At 46.5% G+C, this 18,581-nt stretch overlaps 1 protein-coding gene across 1 annotated transcript in view; it reads left to right on the top strand.

Annotated features, from left to right (window-relative positions):
• The window catches only part of GADD45GIP1 (GADD45G interacting protein 1), a 36,986-nt gene extending 18,987 nt beyond the window's left edge, over nucleotides 1-17,999 (top strand). The window contains exon 2 of the mRNA XM_069604183.1: nucleotides 17,383-17,999. Within this exon, the coding sequence (XP_069460284.1) occupies nucleotides 17,383-17,686 (304 nt within the window). The 3' untranslated portion in view covers nucleotides 17,687-17,999. The remainder of the gene's footprint in view (nucleotides 1-17,382) is intronic.
• Nucleotides 18,000-18,581: the final 582 nt, after the last annotated feature.

Below are 18,581 nucleotides of genomic sequence, written 5' to 3'. Positions count from 1 at the left end.
TCTTTGATGCTGAGGGTGGGAGTTAGCTTCAGATTGACAGTTACATATGAAAGGTTGTTGGGTTCCTGTCTCCTTAATTATCTACAGCCAGGCCCCCCAGGGGCCTGTTTGAAGTACCCTTGGTTTGTATGTTAATCGCATCCACCAGCTGCAGGGTCTAACAAAATAGCAGTACGATTCCATGGAGACTTTTGTCAGTTAATGTTATCCATGGGGGGGGGGGATTTTGTCCTCACCTTCTTTGGATGACATTGTGCCCTCCTCTGCTGTCACATTCCAACGTAATGATGGGGCAGACTCTGCCTGTAGGCTGTGTCCATGCCAGAGTACCCAGGTCTATGCTTTTGTTATGGTGTGAGTATGGGAAAATGTGTGTGGCTTTGCCCCACACCTTATCCTGAGGTCGGTCTACCATCATTCCATTCATTAATACATTTTAAAAAAAAAAGCTCTGGCCGGCACACGCTCCCAATTCAGATGGTCGAAATCCTCATATGTTGCTGTAGCTAAAATGTAACAAAGTACACAGAAAAAGAAATTCTGCAGCTTTTATTCCCCCCAACCCCCTTCATGCGCTACCTTCAAGGTCCACCCACAGCACCCTGAATTGCACCTAAACCACTTACACGTTCAAGCATGCCAGTTTGGTCTTCCCACTCAGTGCTTTAAACTGATGACCCATCACCCTGTTCCATCTAACCCTTCTCCATTATTTCAAGTTTAATTAGATCACATTGTTATCTAGCACTTCATGGTGGATGCCTCCTTTATCTGTTACTACCCAATGCAATGGTCTTGATGGTAATGTATTGTTTAGTGTATCTGCCATTTGTGGTGGCCTTGCATCATGTTCTGTGAAAAAGGAGGTGTGATAAGCGAGAATCAAGGTGTAAAACTTGCAGGTTGATTGAGTGTAGGCCGGAAGGAGGCGTCCTGAGCGTGCCGGTATGGCTCGAAGTAGTGTGTGGCATTGATACTTGAGTAAGAGTTGTATCCAGAGGGGGGGGGGGTGCAAACATCTATTAGATGATAGTGCTGGGACACTGAAGAAGCCCCTGGTGTAGGGCACAGTATGTGGATGGAGCAAAATAATGTAGCAAGCCATGAGATGATCTCTTAGCTACTTGCGCTCTGTAATGCCATCAGATTTTAATCGGCCATGTGTATTTTGGCCCTTGTGAGTAGTTTAAGGGTGCTCGGGAGGAGGTAGTTTAGGGCGTGGGAGTCTTATCATTGAATTTTACGGCTGGACTAAAGATGTTGAGTTAAAGTAATGTTGCTATCGATTGAGATGTGGTAGTGTTGTTACTGTTCTGGGTTACATTTTATTATTGTGGTGTCTGTGTCTTATGTCTGATACGGAGGAAAAGTTGTGGAGACTGACCTGACTGGGTTCCGATCTCCAAAGTGGTGTTAGTGTAAGTGTTGTGCACAGACTTGTACGCCTGTGAGGCTGAAACGGAGAGGTCGGTCTCTCCTGGTTTTGGAGGTTAGTGCCTGATCAGTCTGTGTCAAGATGTGTGATGGCAGTTATGTTAAAATCCGAGTTGGCCGTGCTGGCTCATTTGAATGGTGTGATGATTGTTACAGCCCCAGCTTGGGGTGTCTAGAGGTTGAAGTTCTGATTGGTGCAATCTTTGGAGGGTGTCATGCTAGTTCGTCTGCTGCTGGCTAGTGTGCAGCCCGATTTTTCAAAAGACTAGGTTACATTTCTGTGTGAATGTTACCTGGGCATTGAAAGCAGAGAAGTTTCTTCAGGGTTCTCAATTAATCAAATTCTGAAGGATAATGGGCCATGTTGACCCAGTCAGAAGTCCAATGTGTGACTGTAGGTTGCACACAGATGAGGGGGGGTTTTGGGGGGGGGGGGGGGGGGGGCAAAATTGCAAGTTACTAGCCAGCCATAACTTGCCACCTGCAATAAACCCTGCACACCATTTCCTACTCGCCAATTGGGTGGGTGGTTTTATAAAGGGCACTATGACTGTAAAGGTATCTTGGCACTATTATATTCCACATTAACTGAACAAATATGTTTTCAAGGATTTCCGAAACGTTAATGGATCAGTCTCCAACCGTAGCAGGTAGCTATTCCATTGTAAAGGTATGACCTCCAACTCGCTCTTTACGATATTTGGTAACAACTACTTGTTGGTCCAAGCTAGATCTTAAGGCTTTTACAGGTATATGTAATTTTAAATTTACTGGACGTTGTAGGCTTTTAAACATAATAGACTTTAAATTCAATACATCAATTTATTGGCGGTGTAATGTGCGTAAGGCAGGGAAGTTGTAATTGCTGAATAGAAACTTTTTTGGGAGGCCCAGGTTGTTGCCAACCTCCAGCCGTGAAGTGACCAGAGCATTCATCACCATGGTTTGATGAGAAAATGTTAGATGGGGCATTATTGGTCTGTTATCATGAAGAAACAAGTGGAAATTGCCTTTTGAGATTTGCTTGTTCAATGAGAGGTTGTTGTAAAAGAGTATTACCAAATTGTTCACCTCTTGTTTTGGGTGTGGGCTTGTGCCAAAGCTATCCGGCCAGTTTGGAGAAGAGCAAGTATTAGGTTTTGAAGTTATTACTGATATATCTGCCATATCTGGAGGTATGGTTTAAAAAAAAAAAAGTCATTGTGGCAATATTTAAACAGAGTATTCGGATCTTATATGATGTATAAACCATCTCCTTGTTTTAAATCAACCAAGAGCTGGTTATCATCTGCGTATTTAAGAAACGTAATCCCTGCTGTATTAAACATCTCCATCATAGGCACAAATTAAACAAAATAGAGGCTACTAATCATCCCTGAGGTACACCACATTTATCTGTCGATAGTTTGAATAGAAATGGCCTTGTACTTGGGTTCGATTGGTCGGTATTTAATAAATCCATTCTAGCACTGTACCTCCAACCATGTTAATATAATCTATTGTACAGGGTTTGATGGTATCTAGTCATTCTATCGAATGACAATCCATCACATTTTTTCCATTGAAATACCATTCCATAGAAAGGCCATTTCGTTAAATAAAATTTGTTGGATCCATCTAAATGTAATGTTCTGATTAGGGGTTAGGTTAGGGCTAGGGTTAGGGTAAGAGTTACATAAGGGTTGGGGCTAGTGTTAGATTAAGGGTTACCCTCCCGCTCCCCACCCCCAATATAGAGAAATACTTAAAAACGTTACAAGGAGCTGGCCAGTGCTGAAATTTTAGCACTGGACAGCGCCATGTAACAAGTTAAAGTTACAAAAAAGCATGGAAATGCTGCTTTTCACATGTAAAAGTAAATTTCCATTGAAGCTAGTTCATGTATATTGTCGATGGACTCGTTTAGATGGAATTGCACTTTTACATGTAAAATATAGGTTGTCTATGCTTTGGTATGCAATGGCTTGTATTCAATGGTTTTGCATTTCGACCCTTTGTTTTTTTTTTCTCGACGTAATCGCTATAAACCGGGTTTGGTGGGTCACTGTTTGGAAAGCCCCCGAGAGGTCCAATAGAAAAAGTGCACATGATCACTTTTCCCCCGTCATAACAGCCAACATTGAGGTAGTAACCAGCTCTGTACTTCCACTGAGGTCTGAAATTTAGTTGGGATTTGTCAAGCATCCCCTTAAATTCAACCAAGGATTGAATCTGTGTGACTACCAATCTTTCCAATTGCTTGCAAAAAAAGGGAACTATGAGATTGGTCATGTCCCAATACTGTGTAAGGTGATTTTCTTGAGTAGTGGTTTAATTACAGAATGTTTCCACTTGTCTGGGAAGATGCATGATATGATATCGTAGGTTATTTATAATGCGCTTAATTCCCAGAGGTTTCTAAGCGCGGCCCCAGGTTCGAACCTGTGTTGCTCTGTGTTTGCCTTGAGTCAAAGGCGAGAACGTTACCGCTGAGTTATCCTCCCGAGAATTAGTGATTTCCACATTTTGCTTATTTCCTGTGCTTTTGCTGGCGGGAGCATGTTTGTTTGTTTTTATCATTTATAATGCGCGAACATACCCGTGGGCATCGGGGCGCAGCCTTTACAAGAATTTTCAAAGCTTGGTTACAATATACAAGAATATACATAATACAAGAATAAGGTACACCAATGTTATATACATGGCAACAGTGAAGCCAGCAGGCCGTTGTGTACAAATAAGCAAGAAGGCACACGTGGTTACAGAGTGTGCAGGTAGTGCTGGGCACTTCATTGTCTTAGTGGTCCTCCGATTTCAGCCAAGAGACTACCTTGTCTAGTGGTGAGCCTGAGCATTTAGATGAAGATACGTTTTCCAAATGTCTTGTCTATTGCGAGTCAGAAATGAGGTCGTCACACCGAAATGAGGCAAATCCAAAGTGGTGCGAGTCTCAACATCCGACATCTTAATTAAAAGAAAAGGGGTTGGATAAAGGCCTCTGTCTCTATCCTAAAGTGAGTTTCACTGCCTAGGAAACGACTAAAGATCAGTAAAAATTAAGTAAAATGAAACAATTAGAAGTGTAAATGGTCTCTGATCTAGGTTTAGCCTGTGTGAGAAACCTGAGGGCATTCTCACTGATAGTCCCAGCGGATCCTTTTTTCAAGTGGCGAGGGGAGGGCTATAGCTCTTTTATGGCAACCCCCTGGGGACACGCTAGGAAGGATCACCTGGGGAGAGAGGGGGCGAGAAACGTTATTTCCCCCTCCCCCTTTTCTGAAGATATGATAACGTAACGCACCTATACACAAGTGTTTCAAGGCGGGACGAGGCAAGGAAGGGGGAACGGAGGGAGGACAGAGACAATTATCTTACTATGCCAAGCAACATTGAGATTGAGCAAGTGTGGGGGAGAGGGGTGGGTAAAAATGCCTGTGGAAAGGGGAGGGGGCAGTGCTGTACATGGGATCAAAAGAATGACGAAGTGTAGCCAGCAGGTGTGCAAGGGTAAGTGCAGACAGCAGTTGTCCAAAGTGCAGGTAGGGGGCCTGGAGGGTTACAGGTGGAGACCCAAGTGCAACAGTTGCCGGGAAGCAGTGCGGGTATGCAACTGGGCCGGCAGGGGCCTGAAATCAAGAGGGTAGCCAGATGACTAGTGCAGTAACAGCAGGGGAGCGTAAGAGAGAAGGCAGAAGCAAAGAGGAAGGTCTTGAGGTGCTTCTGGAACCGGTGATGGTTCTCCCTACGTTTCAGAGAGGCTGTTCCAGAGGGAGGCCCCAGCCGAAGAAAGATCTACCACCAACTTGTTGCTTGGAGAAGCGACTGACCCTGAGGGAGTTGGGAGGTGGAGGAGTGAAGAGCTCGAGTAGGAAGGTATTTACGAAGGGAGAGTTGTAGGTATTGAGGCCCCAGAAGGCCCTGTGGACAATGGAGAGGGTCTTGAACTTGGTCCTTACAGAGATTTCAGTGCTGGAGAGATACGATCCCTGGGCTTGAGGCCAAGGACGAATCACAGTCATGTTCGGATGAGTTGCAGAGAGTAGAAGTAGGCAGATTTAGGCAGAGGCTGTTGCAGTAGTGCAGCCTAGAGAGAACCAGAGCTCTAGAGACAGTGAGCTTTTGGGGGAAGGAGAGGAAAGGAAGAATACCTCTGAGAAGGTGCAGTTGGTAGTTTGATTTCTTAGAGACATCAGAGATGTGAGGAGAAAAGGTGTGTGGAGTCGCAGATGTTCCTGAGGTTCTTAGCTTCATAGGTGGGAGCAGGAAGAGGACTATGGGATGCCGGCCAGAGAGGGACAGGAAAGTAGTGTGCAGGTGTGCCGATGAGGAGAATCTCTGTCTTGCTGGCATTAAGGCAGAGATTGTTAGCAGCACTCATGTTCCCACCCCCCCCCCCTCTCCACCTTTATAGGCTACTGTGACTGTAACTATACCTTCCCAACCCCCTTAACAGTACATGAAATACTGAGAAGAGGAAGAAGCCTCCTTGCGTAATCCAGATTATCCATGAGACCAACCATTATGATACTGGGACGAATAAGAGGAAGCTTTGAAGGTCAGGCATGTCCCGGTGATTGGCGTAACAGGGTACAGGTGTATAAAGGGCAGAGCACCAGTAAAACATGAGAGCGATGAGCAGCAGGAAGGCCAGCCCATCCCGTGAATGTCCCAGAGAGAATGGAGCACCATATCATTAGAGGTCTGCGCTGGAAGGCAGACTGTTAGTTTGGCAAGGGAGCCCTTTCTCAAGGGAGCAGGAGAGGGGAACAAAAGGGAGCTGCGTATGCTGGCAGTGCCCCTTCATGTGGCTAGAGACTGCTCGTTACTCTGGATGGGATCGCTAAGGGGGCAAGTGGGAAGACCCTGGACTCGGAGAAGGACAATAACGTCAGAAGCCCAGATGCTCCCACCATTGAGTTTCTATGCACAAAAGAAACCCAGCAAGCATTGAATCTGTATAGCTACAGAGTATCTGAGTGATCACGTACAGTCGGCACTCTCTTAAAGGCATATGAGTTGAGGATTGAATGAAAAGACAATCAAGCAAAATATTATCGGATGGAAACTCCATGGTCGCTGAAGAAGTGAAAAAAGCGGCCGAGAGGAGCTAGTATGGTGGGAGCGAACGCACAAGTGTGCAAAGCAAGCTACAGAAAGCCGGAAGGAAGTGTGGGTCGGAGAGTGAGAGTCCATGGGATGAAATGGAGGCAAAAAGAAACTGGAAAAGAAGTGCAAGTCAAAGTATTAGGGAGGGGCAAAAGTGCCCAGAACACGTGGTAGTGAGTCAAGAGAAAGAAGAGACTAAGGGCGGAACCGGGGTGACTATTTGTGTGACCTGTAATGGGTGGACTGTGTGGTCCAAAATTGTGCCGAAACCAGGAAACCTTAACCTATCAAGAAAAAGCCCTGAGGCCAAACATTGTTCCAAGTATAAAGAGACGCTGGTTTCGCAGCCTTTAATGGGTAGACTGTGGTCTGCAAACTGCGCTACGACCAGGGGGTCCTCCAATGAAAGAGCTGTCGGGTGAGAGGAGCCTGTGAACTTTGTTCTGTGGAAAAGAACTGTATTGATCTTGGGGAAGGGAACCCTGAGCCTATGGTGAATATGAGACTGTTTTTTTGTGAACTTTTGTCAGCTGAAGATTTCATGATCTGATATAACAGTTATTTCCCCTGCCCATTCGTAGCTCCTTTCCTGAATAAATATCCTGCCTGCAGTGGTGTCTTGGCTGAAGCAAATATGCCTATAGACTCTTGGATATTATTGCGTGAACATCAGTTAAGAGACATTTATTTAAATAACATACAAACATGGAAAACACATTTTCTATGACAAAACTCTTAATGATGCAAGTGAAGAACACCAAGGGACTTCATCAATATGCCTATGACCACAACATGTGGCTCTTGTCACCCAAAACAACATAGATCCTAATAATATGCATACAAACAACATTGTTTAAAAAATAAAGTAAAAGGAATGGTTGCTTTCCAACATGTTCGTGTGCTTCTAAATCCTACAATGTTGCCCGACATGTTTCAATTCTCATGTGATTACTGGAATTTTCTTCAGCTGAATTGGTGTAGCAAGGGGCCTATCCAAGAAAATATACATGTTATTAGAAATTATTGTTAGTAATTAGTGGGTACATTATGTAACTACTACCTCTTGAGGCTGACTATCACCACGAATGGATTGGCGATGAAGTAGAAGTCTCTGATTTAATCCTAAACAGTCTGTGTTTCTGTAAATGTAGAAGCAAGGGAATGGGAGCTGTGTATATGAATCTTTGGATTGCTATGTGGTGGCCAACAAAATGGAGAAATGCACATGCATCCATTGATGGTGTCTGGCTTTTTAGGAACATTTGAAGGGTAAAATCCTGTCACTACTTGCCCGTTGCCCATAGGGTGATAAGTGATGGGAAGGGGCTGTTGGGAGTTCACATGGAGCTACTACACACCAAGTCATGGAAAGCGCATCTGTAGCACTTTCTATTGGCGGTGGTAACGAGCAAATGCCCCAAAACCCGGGGGGAAAAAAAAATCATCTGATGCGTGAGGTTTGGGGAACAGCGCCCTGAACTTCTTATGAACTTTTGTGTTGAACTGAACTTTTGCGTTGGAACTTGTGTGGATTAACACCAGAGAATAAACCACCAGAGGGTACAAGTCTTGCAAGATCCTGTTATGAGAAATGTATCCCGACTTGGGAGAGGGATCTAACCATTGCTCCAGACTTTATGTTCCTCATGAGTTGATCCATCCTTTCATTGTAGTTTTTCTCTTAGTTGTGAGGGCAAACATAGGTTTAGACACACAGGCTTTTTGATGTAGACTTACAGACTTTGACTTTATTTAGGCAGGGCAATCCCACTGAAGCGGTTGGGCCAATTGGGCATTTCACCCATCCTGACCAATTGAATAAAGGTTTTCGAACTGTATCATCTGTGTCCGTTTCTCTTGATACCATGCCTGTCTCAGACCAAAAAGTGTTCAGATGTAAAGCAAATCAATACGTCCAACAAAAGCTGGTTTATCCCAAGGAGACGTCCTTGGATCCAGAGGTTAGTTCCCTTCCCAGGGATTATTTCAGGAAGGATGGACAAAGTGTCTTTTCCAAAGAAATGTTCTCTTGAGACTGGTAGGAATTTGTCTTTTATATCACAACTTCTCAATGATAACTTCCTGGTATACCCCCTTACCAGGATTCCTTGATTCCTTTAGTGGATTCTTTAGCCCCCTGGCATACTTTCCTGTCGGGTATCTCTTCCCCAAAAGCTCACTGCCTGATGAACAGGAATTCCTTTAATGTTCTCTTAGTCTTTTAGCATAGCCCAGTTGTACTCTTGCACTGTCTATACTTTATTGGCTTTAAATACTGCTTGTTACAAGTTTCCCCATATTTGCATTTCAAATATGGAGACTTGTTCAAGTTAACTTCTTTTCCAATGTTCATTTGCTTGTGGCAATACTTGTTCCAACTTTTTCCAAATTGGCTTCTTAGATTTGAACAAGGTCTGCCTTTCAAGTTCTTCCTAAAATTCATCTGGTTGTAATAACCTTTTGCTCCAACTTCCCCCAGGAGGATTTGTGCAAATGCTTTACTTAAGCGGTATTCAAAATGCATTTTTGATTGTTTTTATGACTGTGGGTACACATGGAGTTCCCACTATCACTGGGCCAATTAACTGGTGTTCTCTGTCCCGTGGCACGCTGCTGCAGTGAAGTCCTCCTTCAGGAAAACGGTCTCCTGCTTTGCCAACCTTGTTCCAACTTCCCCGCAGGCTCTGTGTTCACTCACCGGTGAATCTCCAGCATGCCTGCTCTCTCCACAGCATCGCTGCTGCTGCTGCTGGTTCTGGCGTGGCTCTTCCCTGGTGCCTGCCACGCTTCCCTGGGCCTCCTGCCACACCATTAAGGAAGGCTGACAAGCAACAGCTTGAAGGCCTCTGCCTTTTGCTGAATGGTTCGTTCCCATGCGCCTGCCTTCACCTCTGCTTCTCTGCTCTCCAAAGCTGACTCGAAAAGGCAAGCCATTTTTAAATGTCCTGCGAACCTGATCTCCAGCATAACAACTAGCTTGTGTGTTTGACTAGAGGTTTCCTTGTATCCTTATTAACTCCGTCCTTCTCTTCTTTGCCTCAGAGCTTGAGGTGTTGTCGGTTGTAGTCCATAGGATTGTGGTCAATTATAAAAACATCAGAGTAACAAAAATGTGAAAATTTATTTGAAGTGTTGAATGTTATTCTGCCCATGTTTTGCTAGAGTTCTTCGAGTCCTATGATGGTAGGGATTTATAAAAGGGCAATCGTGCATTAAGGATTCAGTAATGATGTGGTACTGTTTCTCCCAATGTGGTCTTACCATGAGAGGGATTCTTGAAGTGACAGCAAGCCATTAGGAATTACAGGGTCTTCTTTGTGTGGAAGGGAAGAACAGAGTCTCTCCTGATGGGGTTACCACATCTCCTGACAGTCATCTCCTCCCTTTATACCACCCCCAGGGTCAGGATCAAGTAGCGACTGCTGTCCTCTGGCCACAATGGAGGAGATATTGGGCTGAGCATCAGTGATGACTCCACACGAATGATCACACTATCCAGTTCTTGAATCTGTAGTATATGTAGTATCTTGCACATGGTCTAGTTCAGCATTGGGGCAGTGTGATCCTTTTGTGATTTATAGATCGTTTCTGACTATTTTGTCTGAAAGAAATTACATCAACTGATTATCTGTGTGGTTGTACTACTCCGGTTGCTGGCCCTTTGCTAATCTCCTCAGCCACTGAGAAGACTTGCTTTGTTGCAGTGGCTGGTAAGCAAATGTTTTAGCTGTAGTTGCATTTCTTTACCTTAATTGGCTCTTTCTCATTGCCGCGTTGGGGAATTTTAAGGGCGAGCAATGATTCTTCACGGTTTTCTATGCCATATGTCTTTCTGCATTCCTAACTTTCTTTTATTGTGAGGAATTAGACTAGCCGCATGGCGAGTGTGGGCTCGCCTGCTCTTTTTTGAATTTTTAAGTAAATGGATAATGGTAGCACTGCCTGAGGAAAATGTTTGGGGCTAATCCACCCATTTTTTCCTGTGCTCACACCAATACGAACTCGTAGACCCATGTACTCGGATATGGACACAGCGTACAGGTACAGTACACCCCTGTCCTATTTAGTTGAAATACGACAGAAGAGCATGATGTCATCCCAAGGGTGGGGGGGGGGGGGCCTGTTCCCCTGCCATGGACAGCCCAATTAGAACGGCCCGCTCCTTTGTTAGCCTTGCAACTGGTGGCGGTGATTAACATACAACTAGAGAGTACAAAAGGAAACAACGAAACCCAACAAACCTTTCATATGTAACTGTCAACCTGAAGTCCGCTCCTGCCTGTCCGTATGACATTGAACTGACATGTCTGAGCTTCCACCAGTGTAGGAAGGCCAGGAACATCCAAAGAGGGGAGCAAGATCCCACCCCTTAATTTCTCCCAGGGAACAGAGGGAGAAAAGGACTCGAGGGGACCCTCCTGCTGCTTCAGAACTGGAACCCAGCCAGCACACAGCGTGCCCTGCTTGGCTCTGCAGCAAGCTCCTGGGACAAGGAGTGCCAGGTCTCTGACCCGAAAGCAAGGACAGGGTAGATGCCTGCAAAGCACTCCCTAGCTCTGGGCCGTCAGGCTTAAAGGACGACGCAAGCCGATTAAAGAGGCAGATCTGTAACTGCCTGCAATGCTGACTGTCATCAAGCCTCGAGCTACTGCCGTCAAGCCGCAGTAGCTGAATGAACCCGAGACGCCTTAACAGCACTTCAGAACCACTGATCAGCACTGAGGCAACGATTCTGACCCAGAGTCGCAATGAAGGCCAGTCTGCAGCTGTTCGCCAAGCTTCGCTCGCTTTGCTGCCTGATACCCGCCGCTGACTCCTGTCTTTAACTCGTCGCGGAAGCCTGAAAAGCGACCTGAAGCCGACTTGACACTGTTGAGCAACTAGAGCAAGAGGTGCATTGTGGCTTTATCCCCATGGTCCTTCCCAGAAGGCCCCTAGTGACTTCTTTGATCCTTTTTGCTCAAGCCAAGAAGCCTTTTAAAAAACGATTGTGGCAACTCACCATATCAACTGCCCCGCCTGTCAGTATCCAGAGTGTGTCCCTTTTCCTTCTTAGAAACTGTCTGTTCTATGCATTGTTCTCTGCATTCCTACACAGGTTGGAATCTCTGTTGAGATGATAGAAAGTAGTTACTGGACACTCCTTTTATCATTGGGTGATCATTTTCACCGTGTTGCAATCAAGCCTGCCGTTCAGTCTGTGTTACCAAAATTGGACAAGGTTTATAATTGTATACTTGTTTAATCCAATCTGTTTGGACCCCTTCTGGTGTACTAGAGCTGTGTGGCTGATTGATGGTTTAAAAACCGATATTCTCCCCCCCCACCCCCCACCCGACCACTGAGACCACATTTGATTCATTGAATTTATACAGTTAAGAGCGAGTGTAAACCTTTTTTTTTACTTGGCTAACAACCATCACCTATAATAGGGGTAAACAAAGCGGCACATTCGTCCACCATTTCTTGTGTGTGGCTGTCCAAATCGTCCAATAGGCTATTCGGATTACTCAATCCTGCAATTTTCTGGGGCATTTGGAAGGTAGTCATTCTCGTTTTAAATATTTCTGTGGATTCCTGATCACTGATTGCAGAGATATTTAAGAGTTTGCATCGCGACACTAGTCCTTCATTTGAATGCCCAAATGATCAGTCCAGTTAAAAGAACTTGGATGTTCAAATCCAAACACTCACTGTTGTTAGGGAGTGGAGGGGGGGGGGTTAACAGGGGCGAGACTACATGGTTTTTACAGGTGCACAATGTTATATCCGGGTTTCCTTTCCTTGTTTGATGGTGGACATGAGGGAATCCGATGTGGGTGCCAATTAGAAAGGTGGCCTGAATGACCGGGCATTAGCTCTCTTAGAAGGCAGGAATGGCAGAGGCTTTGAATTGCCAGGGTCTGGGAGAATCTCCCCTCGTTACCTCCCGATTTCTCTTGCAACGCTGTCAGTTGAGTGCAAAGGTCTTTGGGCGCGCCCAGTGGTAAGTGGCGTTGGATGCTTTTGGTATAGTTACCTGAGTGTAGGTGTACTGAAGGGTGGTACTGGGGCCATGGAGGAAGACTTTGGAGTGTTATGGAGGGGGCAAGAAGGGCAGTGGCTACATGCTGAAGGTACTGTGGCAATGTCGGGGGCAGCAGAGTGGTACTGGGGTACAAAAGGGGAATGGGAAGGGGTACGAGGCCAAGACTGGGGGCACTGGCGCGGCATGTGGTGTAGTGCCATTACCTAAGCTGGCACAGTTCCCACTCAGCAAATCTGCAGAATGAATGTTGGGAGAGGTGACATGGAGGGAGCGGTGGTGCAAGGGGGTTTGGGGGCAAAATGGGGGTGTCGCAAGTACATGTACTCTGAGGGGAGCACGGTGGAGTGTGGCATGACGGTAAAAAGTGAAGGAGCAACAAAGAGACGGGTATAAAGGTGCAGCGGGCATTAGAAGGTCAAATGGAGGTTCCGCTGTAATCAAGTACTGGGCACTCCTGCCACAGAGATCGGAAAAGTGGCCACCCAAGGAAGAGCAGCCCGGGGGTTTCATCTCTAGGAATGCCTCCCAGAAGTGCTCTCTAGGGACTTGGGGAAACTCTGGGGTTCCAGGTACACTGTAGGACTGGGGTGCCAAGGGGCCCTGTAAAGTACTAGTCCTGGACGGGTGAGTCCTTACTAGTCTTAGATAAATTTTGGCTGTGTGCAGTACTCCACTATCCTTCTGGTCTCGGGCAGTTGGGTCCTTACTCGTCTTCATTGTGGGTGGGGCACACCTTCAACAGAGACCTGCTTATTTTAACATCAGGTTTTCATCTAGCGCTTCCTCGCAGATTCCTGCCACTTCCAAGTGCTATAGTAGCAGCAATTTCTCATTTAATGGTGCTCCAGCATATCCAGGATTTCTGATCTATTGGCCTTTTGGCTCCACTTACAGTTGCGCAAACTGAAGGTTGCCCCCTTTGGATTTATGGAGGACGGAATTGGGGGGCCAATTAAAAACATACGGATTTCTCAGGCGCAATTTTGTATTTAAAACGTGCTTTGGGTCTCGTAGATCGCGTGGAACCTTCTTAATGTTCTACCTGGGAATTCTCTCGGCGGTGTTGCAGCCGCAGTCTGGCGTGTGGGCTGTGCTGCAGTCTTGCGGGCGGCTCTGGTCTGGGGTGCTGGCTCGCAATGCTTCCCTACTTGCATGAGGTGCTCGTCCCTACGCGACTCGCCGCCTGTATTTTTGATTACGTTGTTTCAGGGCGGGTTTACAGCACCCCGGGGCCTTTATTCTAGGTATTGAGATGAAAGAAGGGAGATGGTGCTGGACCTTGAAAAGGTCGAGCGGTGGTCGGGGCTTTATTTGCCAACCGGCTAGTCGCCAAGGTTCTCCCTGGGCCTTTATTTGCGCTGTCCCTTTGAGCATTCCTGGGGGCTGTCTGCCTGTCTGGAGGAGGGCAAGCGGCGAGAACAGGTTCCTGTTTGCCCAGCTGGGGTCTGGGCACACCCCCGTGGGAAGTGGCTCTTTATCTGTGTGCTGACCTGTCCTTTGCACTGTTCTAATCTCAGATCGTCCAGCCCATGGCCTGGTTTCCCCTCTTTGCGCTATTGCACAACAGTAGAGAAACGTAGCCGAAAAAAATGACCCGCAGTAAAGTTTTGGACTGAGGTGCACTGTGGTTTTACAGGTTAGATGGAACATTGACAGTGGTGTGTTTGGAAGAGCGTACCACTGAAATAGGAGTTACTGCAAGACGGGACTACATCCTTCCATAGTGAACCCCACCTTCCCCTGAAAACGCAGTACATTCTACACGCAGATCTTCTCCTTAGCCCTTCAATCTGTGACCTGCCTGACCCCCATCTGCCATAGCGCTATGCTGCCCCATGCACCACTCTTTAATGCTGGAAGTCCCCTTCCTCCCTGGCCATTGCCAACCCCACTCTCATCCCTTCTCCCAACTACTTCACTCATGACTCGCAATCTTGGGATTCTCTTGGACAGCATCGCGACATTCTGTCATTCACGACCACTGCTGCCGGAGTGTTAGGGAGAATTCTCTGTTTAGGCTGAATTTCCTAACCTAGTGAGTCCCCCAGCAGCTTTGCTGGATTTTTGGGGTTTATTTTTTTCTCCTGCCAAGAGTGAGACTTTTACCCTCACTCTTGGGCATGATTTGAGTGTGTTTTCTTTGAATCTAGATGCGTTTAATGTGCTATGGGGTCTTTTACTCCATAGGGCTTCATGTGTTTTTGTGATGTGTTACACTGCACCCTCAGTGTAGTGACACAGGGGTGTCAAAGTGACCCCCCAGTATAGACTCCATACCCTGGGACTGACTACTGTCTCCCAGGGCATGTAAAGTCACCATTGACTTTAATAGTCTTAAATTCTGAACAGAACCAGTACAAACCATCATATTGTGGACGTACTGGCTGGGGCAATTCGATTGCGCAGGGTCTGTTAGTCGAGGGGGCACGTCTCTGTCCCCCCTGATCCGAGTTTTGGCTGGTGGTAGTGGATACTACTTTTTATATTCAACCGCAAATATTTTCCTATGGGATTTCCCATTGTTTTAGACTACTACCTTTATTTAATTTACGGTAGCCTCGAAAATACCGCCGGTCTATTTAATTAATATTAATTCTCCGGTTGGTGTTTTTTTGCCAAAACTTGATTCTAAAATGGCGTTTGTGTTCTCTTCTGTGACTCCAACCCAAGTCGAGCCCTTTGTTCCACTTTTTGGCGGGCTTCTCCACAGAAGCCCTCCAAAGTGGTGCCATTCTGTCTGGGGTAGTTGGGAGGGGTGGAGGGAAATTTAGGCACCCTGGACTGAGTTGCCTAGGCAATTCAAGTCGCACTCCATCCTGATTGGCCCAAGTGCCAGCTCACCACTTAGCATGTTTGAGTGACAGCTAGGCTGAGAGAATGGGGGTTTGCTGCATAAAAGCAGGGCTTTGGGGACTGGAACTTCGCCACAGGACCTAAGAATCTGACGAGGGAGAAGCTGAGCTGACCTGCCACGACACCACCACCGGTGGAGCCCTGCTGGACTGCCTCACCACTTTTCCCAACGACAGAGGAGATCTCCTGCCGGAGAGTCTTCTTCCTTTTGACTGGTGGGGATAACCAGTTTCACCGTCTTTTCGCTTTCCCGACGTATCTCGTGGCCGCCTTGCCCATGCCGAGCACCCCGGCAACCGGGATACCCCGTTTTACCATGACCACGAAACAAAGGTACCACCTTTAACCGGAAGACTCTGCCGCTGGTTTCTTCCCTGGTAGTGCAACGACCTTCATCTTTCCTCCAAGTCGAGATCTTCTCTTCCCCTGGACGACGACGCGACTTGCACCCACTACCAGGAACAACTGCCACCGCTGGAGGATCCTTCCCACTTAAGGTACCGTGTCCCGCCTGGCTTCCCTTGCTACCGACTGTACGGGGTAGATTTAGCCCCCGGCTTTCGAACCTGGGTTAGTCTGGGACACCCTGGCTAAACTTTCTTAAAGCCTCTCTAAACCCTTTTTGAACCCTCTGCACGACTTTCTAAGCATAGTGTAACTGTGTTATCTTGGGCGCATTTGTGCTCTGCTCTCTCTAAGAGTGGGCCCAGCTTTTGGACTTTGGCTCACCAGTGACTTTTTTGGCTCTCTGCCTTGCTAACTGTGTTCCTGAATCTTAGAGGGGTGTACCATTGCATATTCTGCCTTTTTCCCCTCCCTTTCTCATGGAGTGCAATCTAGTTAAGCGCTCACCTCTGTATGAAAATAAGTGGTGTTTACTGTGACTAATCTGATGAGGAAAAAGGGGTGTATATATTACAATAGTAACTGTGTTTAGACAATTTTACAATAAGAGTGCTGGAGTGTTTCAACTGTGTGTTTTTAAATAAATAATTATATACTTTGATAACAAAGCTCTGGTCAGTGTTTGCTTGTATTATTGTACCTGAGTGCCTATTGTGTATACTCTGCATACTGCCTAACTCTTCTTGAGGGAAGTCTGACTGCTCAGCCACAGCTACCAGGTAAATCTGGGTGGTACAGACTGCTACCAAGTGGGTTTACTGCCAACACCTGTAGTCTTACCACTTTTGCAGTGGTCCCTAAGGGAACTGCACAGGTTTCTGCCTAACACGGCCTCTACCCCCTTTTACATGAGAAACATCTGCTTGTACCGCAAGCAACACTTGACTGCAACCAAACTGCCTTTAGAGCCTGCAACTTAAATGGCTGCTACACAACTATGAATGCATCCATGGCCCTGGTTCCCACTACTCTGCAGACTCCTCACTGTACTCTCCATGGTCTCTTCACAGCCTGTCTGCTCGCCTCAAATGCCTGTGGCTGCTTTTCCTTACTTGCCCCACTCCGCTGGAAATCTCTCTCTATCTTGCAGTGGAACAAGCCCTGTTTCTACCCAAATTACCGATCAGTCCTCTCCTGTGTTCTGCTCTCGGGACTAATCCGTGTGATTTGTAATTATTTATGTCCACCTATCCCTGGTATATGTTTCCGCCCTTTCCCCTTCACCATCTGGTATATAGCGTTCAGCCCAGCAGTGCTCACTCTCTGGTGTGCTGTTTGTCTACTTTATAGCCCATTTCTGTTTGAAATTACATCCTGTCCACTGTTCAATAAATACAAATGGAAAACGCATCGGATGCTCAAGGGGAGACATCCAGGGAATTATTGAGATTTCTTTCCCCTCCATATATAAGGACACTGAAAAGAATGCTTGTATGGGATGAAGGGTTATGTGTAGTTTGGACGCCCTTGTGATGAGGAGTTGGTCTTTCTGTTGCCAGGCAGCTGTATTTTTGTTTGTTTGTTGGCGTTTCCCCTTTTTATTAAGGTTCCTTTTTTTTTTTCACCCGTTATCCCAGGGAGAAGCTGATCGCAGCCAACATGGCCAAGATGCCGCAGATGGTGAAGGACTGGCGACGGTCTAAGCGTGAGATGCTTCAGAAGCAGGAGGAGGAGAAAGCTCGGCGTGAACGGCTCATGGCAGAGGCCAAGGAGCGTTTTGGCAGCGCCATTGACCCACGTAGCGCCAAGTTTCTCGAGATGGTGAAGGAGATGGAGAAGGAAGAGCGCAAGCAAGCCAAACTGCTGAAGAAGCGCCAGCGTGCTGAGAGCCGTGCTGCGGCTACAGCCCCACCTCCACCGATGGCCGCTAACCCTTCGTAAACCTGCCCTGGGTGCTCATGAGCCCCAGCAACTGCATTTCAGATGAGAAGCGAAGTAATGACCATCAAAAGCAAGGATATCGAACAATATGTACCTTGTGTGCTGCGTTTTCCTTCCAAGGTTTCACGGAGGGCTGTCCTTGGGGCTTCTTTAAAGCTGCTCAGACACCCAAGAGGTACTGAATAAACAACCTGTTCTGTTTGGCTGGGTGGCTATCGACAGACCCATGCCCCTGTTAGACCTATGTCTCCATAAAAGCTGTATGATTTCCAACTTTCTAGAAAGTAGGACATAAAGCATTTGTATGTAAAAACCTGTCCTTTTTATTTGTCTTAAAAATGGTAATGACAGTGTTCCTTTTCTACAGTGTAGCTTCTGTTTGCTCATGCATATGGACATTCCACCTGCTTCGAGAGTGGGGCTGTTTATGTGCTTAGGCTGAGCGGTTTGTGCAGATGCAGTGGAGTTCATATGCAGTGAGTTATTAAGCTTATGTGACATAGTGGTGTAATTCTGGCTGTATTCTTCCATTTGTCGTTGAAAAAACAAATAGTAATGCGTTGTGCGTGCAGTGTCTGAATGGAGTGGAGGAATACTATTGCACAACGCTAAGGGATTTTGATCCCTGAAGTCTAGCCAAGTAGATCATGCTGGGATATAAGCCCCTTCCCTGTAGGGAACTATATAAGGAACTATATGTCTGTCTCTTGAAGACATTGCTGGGCCCCAAAAGGCTCTTGAAACTACTGTGGACTGGCCACCTGCACGTGATCTAGTAGAGATTAGATGATCGCCATCTCATTGGAATGTTGCTCCACCGACCCATTTTTACAGTTAATGTTTTACCTGATCACATGGATTTGAACTTGCCAGAAGAGTGTGTTTGAAGGAGCTG

The sequence above is a fragment of the Ambystoma mexicanum genome, chromosome 3q, assembly GCF_040938575.1.
Source record: "Ambystoma mexicanum isolate Mex_15411 chromosome 3q, UKY_AmexF1_1, whole genome shotgun sequence".
Taxonomy (NCBI): Eukaryota; Metazoa; Chordata; class Amphibia; order Caudata; family Ambystomatidae; genus Ambystoma; species Ambystoma mexicanum.
Note: the sequence above shows the minus strand (reverse complement) of the source record. Positions and strands in the feature narration are given on the sequence as shown.